Below are 9,824 nucleotides of genomic sequence, written 5' to 3'. Positions count from 1 at the left end.
GGTAGGGGATTGGGGGGTGGGTATGGGGGACTTTTGGGATAGCATTGAAAATGTAAACGAGGAAAATACCTAATAAAAAAATAAATTAAAAAAAAAAAAAAAAGAAAAGAATGTCAGTGTGGTCCACTTAGGTCAGCTGCATGGACGGTGACTCACTGACTCCCTCTAGATGTGGGATTTGAACAGTGAATCCACACAAGAACACCCCAGTGTCCATTGAAGGCAACCAATCACTACGACCCACTCTTCTTGCCCCTCCCCGTGAGATGCAGTGGGGTCACATAGGTGTTCCCTGTGGTGTTACTGACTAAGTCAGGCTGTCCCAGGGGAGCACTGTCCCTTGAGATGAGCTCACACGACACCTCCTTTCCAGTTGTGTCCCCTTTGTGTTCAGAGGGAGGATTCTAAATCCTTGGCCTCGCCTTCTTGGCCTCACGGATTCTGCTGCTCCCTTGGGGATCTGCCTCTCCTCAGCTAAGGAAGTCTCCTGAAGGCCTGTTTTTCCCAGGTAGAGACCAGGTTGGGGAGGGTTCCACCTGCTCCTTTGATTACTGGCTAGACACAGCCCACATATGTCTCTTGACACAGTCTTTCTAGCAAGGTGGCTTCTCGAGGCCAGATGACATTGAGAATCAGGCCCAGCTCAGGGGACATCTGGAATCAAAGATGTAGATGTCATGGGGAGTGGCTTAGTGGTGGTAGGAGCAGGTGACATATGTGTGTGTGTGTGTGTGTGTGTGTATGTGCGCGCGCACGTGCGTGTGTGGTATAAGCTTGTGCTCCCCAGTCTCATCTGTGTGTAATTAGCTACCTGGGAGAATGAAGAGTATTAAATCAAGAAAAGATGTGGCACCCTGCATACCATGTTCCCAACGTCTGGGTTTCAGAACTAGGGAGTTGCCTGCATGCATAGGAAGGATATAAGCTGCAGAGATTCCCAGCATCAGACAGAGGGAGGAGGGTCATATGGGACAGGTAGCAGGACGGGGAGACAATGGAACTTCCTGGCATGGCTTTACTGTGAGGAGTAAGACAGCCATAGGGTCCCAGAAGGTACAGTCAGGTCAGATGCAGAGTGCCAAGGGCTCCCTAGGGTGGCTAAGCTGGAATCCCCTTTGCTGCTCACATGTGACTAGTCACTCGGAAGCCAAGGATCTCCCTGCCAGGACACTTCTTCACCTTCTTCTGTATGAAAGGGGCTTCATACAAAGCTAGGTATCCATCCCACTACACAGGCTGGCTTTGTTCTCAAGGAGCCTAGGCTCTGACAGCAGCTGCTACAAAGCTCACTGCTTGCTGTGTGGGGATGGAAAGTGACCATAGGAATCCCCAGAAGCAGCCAGGCCAGAATTCACTCCACATCTATCCTGTTAATGCCTGTGTCACTTCATAGTGACACAGGGAATCTGTGTGCAGTATACTGCATGCCTTCCAGGTTCTCTGATCAAGGTTGCTGCATTGACCCTACTGTGCAGACGAACTGCTTACCACTCAGAAAGGCTCCAGCATGGCTCCTGTGCACTCATTCTAGGAGAGGCCCTTCCTGGCCACCTATAAAATCAGCTGTCTTGGGTGAGGGGCGGGATCCAAGGTGGACACGCTTCCCTGCCTGCGAGCTTCCTGATTCAGCTCAGCCTTCACCCCTTAGAAGTCCTGCTGAGTGCACATGTGAGGGTTCTCATTGCAAGCGAGTGGACCTCTGGAGATGGCGCTGCAGTGCCTGCGGATCCACGGTGGGCAGGGACTAGAACACAGATGAGGAATGAAGTCCGGCTGAAGCAGCCGTATGACTCCCATCCCCAGGGATTTGTTTTTCCCATTTGACTTCTTAGAAAGGCTTTCCATTTTCTTTTTCCAGATCCAAACCTTTGGAAGTGTATCCAGATTCCTACTCTAAGTGTAACCCAGGAGTCTGTTCATTGCTCCGGCTCCCAGGGGATGCCCGCCACGTTCTAGTCCCTTCATCCTCTACCTTCACCTGGGTAGGGGTGCAGAGCTAACAGTGTGGGCTCTATGAGCAAGGCCTGCTCTCCCTCCACACTGGTAGACCATCCCAGCAACCAGGGAACTACAGGTTAGTAGCCACATCTGGTCTCCAGCATCTGTGTTCTGCAACACCTGGGCTGGGGACACCTGGGTGCCAGTCTCTGCTTGAACAGTTAGGCATTTCATTCTGAGGTCTGCATCTATGCGTCTGTCTGTCTGTCTGTCTGTCTGTCTCTCTCTGTATGTGTTTCTCTGTGTGTGTATCTTAGTTAGGGTTTGTATCATAGAAGAAAACCAAACCAGGAACTGATGCAGAGGTCATGAAAGAATGCAACTGCCTTGTTCCCCATGACTTGCTCAGCCTGCTTTCTTACAGCACTCAGGACCGTCCATCATCTTACGAGGGGTAGCACAGCTCGCGATGGGCTGGACCCTCCCACATCAGTCACTCATTAGGAAAACACTACAAATGTATGAAGGTGTTTTTTTTTTTCAATTGAGAATCCCCGTTAGACCCAAATATTTCTATTTTAGATCAAGGCAGGAGAGTGTGGGACTGACTTTTTCCTTCTGAAGTTTAGATGTTTTCCCCCCTCATATCTCATTCTGGGAGCTCCGTGGTGACCCACAACACTGATGGGAACCTAGGCACACCTGTGTGTTGCCACTCAGCTAGCTATGGCCAAGGATCTATGTTGACTCCTGGGAGGAACCCAGTTTTTTTTTTTTAAGTATGGCCACACATAACCTTCAGAATCCCATGATGCAGACCTTTAGGCCAACCCCTCCCCACTTCCAAGTTGGCAGGAAGCTGTGGAGGCAGAGTCCCAAGAGGAATGAGTGTAGCCCACTGAACAGCTGCCTGTCCATCAGAAGAGAGCAGGGCCCTCCCTGCTCCGGGCCAGCCCTCCTGAAGCAGGGTTGCCATGGACAGATGCTAGGCACAGCAGAAGATGCTGCCAGGACAGCTAATAAGCAGACCATCTGCATTTGTGTTCTTTCATGATATGACTGTTCTCAGTGCTCTTGACCTCCAGATGCCCCAGTGGATTGGGGGATGGGCTGGCCAGCCCAAGTCAGCAGCCATTTTTCAGGCAAGCTGAAAGGAACCACTGCTCAGATTGGCTGCTCAGATGGACTCTACATCTGTCTGTAATAGACACCCTGAAATACTGGGTACAGGTAGGACCCTTATGTCCACATGTATTCCTAGGGCTGACATGTGGGCACATTTAGATCTATGTTCTCTAGGGTATACATGTCTATGCAGTACTAGCTATCGAGCAGGACTCCTGAGAAGCCCTCCCCAAACCTTCCTACCCCTGCAACTGCCTGTTTCTGCATACAGAATTAAAACATGGTGCTTAATAGCTAATTGGAAAAATGGATTCCAATCCAGCTGGCTTATTCTGATTTAGGGAACGGTACAGCTTACCGTTGAGCATCTTGCAATGCATAAACATTACAGAAGCACAGAGTAAACACTGATTAGAATATCCATGAAAGCCACTAACATGTGTGCAGTGCAGCCATAGCCAGCCAACATCTGCACAGAGATCCATTCCTGACTACCCATGAGGGACCAGAATCCCCATCCAGGATCCTACAGGTCATTTCATTTAGGTCTCCTGTAAGTCCTGCTGCCAGAGCTAGTGGAAACCAGGAGCTCAGGAGCCCAGGAGCCCAGGAGCCCAGGAGCCCAGGAGCCCAGGAGCCCAGGAGCCCAGGAGCTTCAGTAGAGGAAGGGAACCCCTTCCTCTTTGCCCTATCTCTAAAACCAATGCTCCATGGATGGATGCAGGAGAGAGAACTGTATCCACACGGAGGAGAACCTTCAGCAGTCTAACTAGTCATCTGGCTCAGCAAAGAAGGATGCTTACAAGGCAAAGTGTAAGGGGCAACTCCAGAGGTAACACTTAATAAGGCTATCCCAGAGCCTGGTTTGTCTCCAGAGTCCTCAGGGACAGAGACTTCCCACTTTCCACAGTGGCGCAGGAATCTCGCACAGCACCCACTGGGCTTGTGGTGAGATAAGTGGCACTCATCTCAGCGACCTGAGAAGCACGCTAGTATTTTTATGACCCTTCCTCCTCCTTTTACATGCTGATCATGAGCCAGTAAATTAATTTCACGACCCACTAATGGGGTGGTGACCCCCACTTGTGAGAAGCAGTGATTGCGGAAATGCGAACATCAGCATGTGCATGGGGTCTGCACTGGGCTAATCAATGGATCCATTTATCACACACACTTAGGAGGCCCCAGGAGGGGACAGGCTACAGGATTCCCCAGGCACAGGTTATCCTCTGAGCACCCCCTCTCAGCAGGTGATACCATAGGACTTGGTTGCAGAGTTCATATAGCTGAAGTGCAGGCTGGGGAGGGGTCTTGGCTAGAGGAAGGTCCAATCTGGAATGGGTGACACTGGAGAGGAATTAGCAGCCACCACCCCTCTTAAAAACAATGGGTGACAAGACCATTATCTTTGAAAAAGAATTTATGGTGGCATGTGAAACCTAGAGTATTAATTTACTCTATCTTTAAGAGGCCATGATGTCATCACACCCAGAAGGGACTTTAAATTGTGGTTTCTTAAGATCCCTCTTGAGAACAAATATTTTAGATACCTTAAAAACATGTCACCTCAGGCCAGAGGTTCCAGCAGGAGTTGGGCCTCACTTCTCTAGACTGAAGGACACAGGGTAGATTAGACTTCAGAGCTGTCCAGTTCCCTTCTTGCCTTCAGGGGACCCTCACACCTGCCCAGTCTACTTTGGTGTGCAATTGCGAATGCACACTGACTTAACTTGCCCATTTCTTTTAAGTGTGACCCCAGAAAATGGTGAGCCCACAGTGCTTAGGGCTACCTGTGGTTCTCAGAAGTCATAGGTCTGGGAATTAAGAACCTCTGGCTTTGTCATGACTCTACCCTGAATCCCAGAGGACGAGGGCTATGTGACTTCTTTCTTGGCATCAGTGTTCATCAGTATGACCCTTAGGTGGCTGGACGGCCTGGGGCTTGGCTGGAGAGGCTTAGCCTTACCCAGGAGGCTACTATGTGGCAATGGGGCATGCCTTTAGCAGCCCTCTGCCAGGTTATGGGTGATGGGGCTCATCATTGTCTATTACTCCCCTCAAACCCAACTGTGGTCCCTGCCTGGGGGTCTTGGGCATTAAGGTGTTCAATAGGCTATGGTCTGCACAGAGCAGAGGCCGACATAGAGCATTCTATACCTGTGGCTTCCCTATGCTGTGCATCTCTCCAGGCTCCTCAGAGCCTAAGGCTCTTTGAAGTGTGCTTGCTTCTGTGTCCACTTAGCAGCCCAACAAGTCCCCACACTGACCCTGAACAGGTCTCACCTTTGCGTCATTCTCAAAGAAGTCATTCTCAATGAATTCTAAATGAACAGTCGCTAGCCCAAATGATGAGGTTGAGGCTTAACTATCTTGCCCAAGAACCCTTCACCCCTTAGTTGTATTATCACAGAGGGTAATTTAATTGTCTACAGTGTCTAGGCATTGTGTGGTGCCATTACCTCAGAAAGTTCAAAGAAAGAGAAACAGCAGCAAATTATCAAAGGACACCCTCGAGTCCTCTGTACTCAACCACCTGTGGGAGAAGCAGTCCTGGAGACCAGGTTGGCTAAGCCCCAGAAAGAGCTTAGTGTGCCCTGCTCAGTGGGATGAGGTGGGTGAGGTACTGGAGCTCTTGGGGGTTGTTATCAGCCACTGCACCATATCTGGGGCAGCAGCAAACCATATGCAGTGCCCACCAGGCCTGAATTTTCATGGTCCCCTTGGGCTCAGGAGGGGTACAAAAACTTGTTCTAAGGTTTCGGCGGTACCTGATGTACCTCCACATGTCCCCCACAAAGCCAAGCAGCTTCGGTGCTAGCAATAGGCATTGTATTAGCTTCATTTCTGAGCTGACCAGTCCTGAGGCTCTGACCCTGTGTGCCCAAAGACCAACCGATTCGGAACAGGCTCTCTGGGACTTATCCACAGAGAGTGAGGAGAAGCTGTGACAAGGACAGGGACACCAGCTGCCACCCATTTTCTGTTCCATTGAGAGTCTATCTACATCCACCATGGGCTTTTGTGTCTGCTTAACTCTCCCCATCATGCCCACCAGAAAGGAAATGGGCCACATACCGTGGTGGTCTTTATCCGCCCTCCGGGCTGTGTGCAAGTCCAGCCTGACCGGTTGATTAACAAGTCACAGCCTTCCCCCTCCAGGCAAGGAAGCATGTCACACCACTGCTTTGTCTTGATAATTCGAGCTGTGGGAGAGAGGAGAGAAGACAGAGGAGAGAACTGGTCAGTGTGGCACTTCCAACCTGTAGGCTTCACTGAGTGGAGTGCTGGCATCCTAAACCAGGGCTGGCCCCTGGACATCACAGTGGGTAGATCCATAGACAGGGACCATGCCATTTGGAGGCATTCCCAATGGAACCTGGCTATGTACTGTCTCTCCTGGGTGTAGCATCATTGGTCCCAACTTCAGAGGATCAATTTTCATAACATCATTCCATTTCCTGAGAGACAAACCCCTCACTTTTTGATTTGTCAGAACTGATGGACTGAGGTGACTGTCCCCTGGACAGCTTGGGTACGACCAGGGTTCAGTGTCAGGAAGTTAGCAATTCCAGTGGCCATGATTCCTATCACCCTCATCTACAGACACTGTCTTGGTGCAAGGCTCTGAGACTGGCAGGTTCTGGACTCTGTCTTACTCCTGGGAACATACAGGGTAGGGGATCTAGTGGAGAGCTGACAGTAGGGAGGTGGTCCCAGGCTCATCAGAAGAAGGCTGGAAAAGCCTACACAGATGAAAACCACCTTTCGTCTTCCTTGGAAACCCACCCAGGTTTGGTGGTTTGTCCTGGTAAGTCAGGAAGGCTCTGTGAGAAGACTGTGAGGAAGAAGACCATGATGAAGTGTTTTCTTATTACCAGAATCTTCCATGACCTGCTCACCCTGCTAAGACAATTCTTACTATTGTATCTGCATTCAAGAGACCCACACACAAGGCTTGTGGTCTGCACAAAGGCTAAGTCTCTGAGATAGCCAACCATACTTCAAGTGACAGAGCTTATGATCACCAAGGAGACTGTGGAGCACAATCATGAGCGTTTGTCTATAAGGGCTTTCCCAGAGAGAACTGGGCAAAGGGGGATGATCTACCCTGTTCATATGCAGCACAATGGGCTACTTGAGTACTTGGGTAGAGCAAAGAACAAGGAGAAAGTCAGCCTAGTATGGGCATTTGCTATTTGCTGCTCAGTGGCCCATCAAGTGATACGCTTTCCCACGCTACCCACTTCTGTCCCTCCGAGTTCTGTCTAAGTGCATGGAGCCAAGCAAGCAGGAATTGAGCCCACTGAAGTCAGCTTTTCATCCCGTTTCTTCCGGGTACTTTATCACAGCAGCGAGGGAGTGATAAACTCAGGTGGTTGGAAGGGACACCGGCACCTCTGGGCACTGTTTGAAGGCTCAGTTATACAGGATTTTAACCTTAACCCCAGTGTCCGAGATTGGAAGACACTTAGCATCTTTCATTAAAAAGAAACCAAATAGAACTGCAAAACCCTTTGGTGTCTAGGGTCACAAAAGACCCAGCAAAGAGTAGAATTATACCTGTTACATTCCTGTTAATGTGACCCCCATGCCTGACACACCTCTCTCCATGCAGGAAGGGCCTAGCATGAATTCTGCACTGCTCGCCCATATCAGAGTTCACTGCCTCATGGATGGGCTTGAGTTCATTTCTTTTGGACATCAGGGTCTTGTGTATTAAGGAACCATAGCCTTTTTCAGTTGGGTTCCTCCTTCCTAAAGCAGCACTACACTTTGATTGGTCCCATGGCCCAACAGGTACCAAAGAGCTGGTGACTGAGTTGCAGAATTGATCACCTCTGGGAGAGAGGAGTGAGTCCCTCTCTGTCACCTTCACAGGACACAGCTACAGAGACTTTTCTATTCTAGACAAGAGGAGACTACACCCCCTACCCAACCCAGCTCCATCCTGGGTCCCACCCACAACCTTTCCATTCTCCCTTCTCTTAGGCCTTCTTTTCAATTTCACTGAATATATATATATATATATATATATATATATATATATATTCATATACATACATATATGTATATGTGTATATACATATATATGTATACATACACACACATATATATGTATACACACATACATACACATACACATACACATACACATACATATACATATATATACATATATGCACAGTATTCCAGACTGGCTTAAACTAGAGGTACAAATCTATAGGATGTTTGTATTACAATTTCTCTGCAATTTGACAGCTGGCATGTAAACAAGTCTGCAAGTACATATGAGCTTTGGTGACGTATGCTCAGACACAGTTCTTCACCTGCTGTGTGTGTAATCAGTGGATTTCACTGCTATGAGATAGCATGGGCCATGACTAGGCATAGGAAGGTCACAACTGCCAAGTGTTAGGCCCCCTGTGACTTGATATCTTGATTTCGAACTAGCAATCCTACAGTTACCCTTTGCATAGAAACCAGAGGACTGACTCTGGAGACAGTGACTGCCCAGATCAAACTTGGACAATGGGTGGCAAAGACCCAAGATAGAGCTCACACAGTAAGGGGTGACTACCATGAGGGTGATCAGGAGGGTCTGAGAGAGTTTGACGACATAAAGATGAGCATCCCAGCTAGATGGGTGGCCATTCCTTGTTAGGCATGGCACAGCAGGAGGAACTCCATAAAGAAGTGTATGTAGCAGAGCAGACAGAAGTCCTGGAATTGACTAGCTATGCCTGCCACAGACACAGCAGAGAACGCTGTGGTTTAAGTTGCCTGTCTCACCCCATCCCAGTGTCTATATTAGTTGCCAGCAAGGAGCACTGTCCAATAGCCAGGATCCTAGGCTAGCTCTTTTCATGCTACCGGTACAGACACACTATAGATCTGGGTGCTGAAGCTCCCAACTCTTACATTTAGAAATAGGACCACAAGGAAGTAATTCAATCCAAAGGAGGTTAGGAGGATGAATACTTGATCTGGCCGGGTTAGTGGTCTTAAGAGAGACCCCATAAGTACTTCCCATCCCTGCAACCCATCACCCATGAGGGCACAGCAAGAAGGCAGACATCTGTAATCCAGAAACTGGCCATGCCATCACAGTGACCTTGAACTTCCAGTCCCCAGAGATGATGTTAAAACACTAAGCAGCCTGACTATATGGTATACTATGGAAGCCTGAACTGATGGAGTGAGGACCATCCTTATCCGAAGTCAGTTGTGAAGCCCCTATGAGGAAGAGACAGTGAATGCAGCTGCTCCCTCAGGGTCTGGCTTCCTGGGAAACAGCTGTAAGAACAATGCCCACCCCAGCTGTGGCCTCCCTCGGCCACGGGTATCCCCATGCTGAAGACATTGCAAAGAGCCAGGCACCGGGCCCAAGGCACTCTCCTGGGCTTCCACTAATCACAGCACAGGTGGCTGGTGGGCAAGTGACGCTGGTTTGTGTCACACATCTGTCCCTGGCTGTTCATTATTTGTGCAAAGTCACCAGCAGCTGCTTCCCCCAGCCCTGATGTGTCATCTTTGGTGACAGCAAAAGATGGTATGAAAACTGTCTCAGTTGCCAACAAATATAAGCCCAGAAACCTCAGATCACAGGCATCAGCCTCCCAAACTGGAGAACTTTCTCAACAAGATTCATATTCTCTCTCTCTCTCTCTCTCTCTCTCTCTCTCTCTCTCTCTCTCTCTCTCTCTCTCTCTCTCTCTCCCTCCCTCCCCCCATCTCTCCTCCACCCCCTCCCCCTCCCATGT

At 49.3% G+C, this 9,824-nt stretch overlaps 1 protein-coding gene across 2 annotated transcripts in view; it reads right to left on the bottom strand.

The window, feature by feature from the left end:
• The window catches only part of Tafa5 (TAFA chemokine like family member 5), a 218,804-nt gene that overhangs the window by 30,872 nt on the left and 178,108 nt on the right, over positions 1 to 9,824 (bottom strand). For both annotated transcript variants that reach the window (XM_021183657.2, XM_021183658.2), the window contains exon 3: positions 6,139 to 6,266. In XM_021183657.2, the coding sequence (XP_021039316.1) occupies positions 6,139 to 6,266 (128 nt within the window). The remainder of the gene's footprint in view (positions 1 to 6,138; positions 6,267 to 9,824) is intronic.

This window comes from Mus caroli, chromosome 15 (genome assembly GCF_900094665.2).
Source record: "Mus caroli chromosome 15, CAROLI_EIJ_v1.1, whole genome shotgun sequence".
Lineage (NCBI taxonomy): Eukaryota > Metazoa > Chordata > Mammalia > Rodentia > Muridae > Mus > Mus caroli.
Note: the sequence above shows the minus strand (reverse complement) of the source record. Positions and strands in the feature narration are given on the sequence as shown.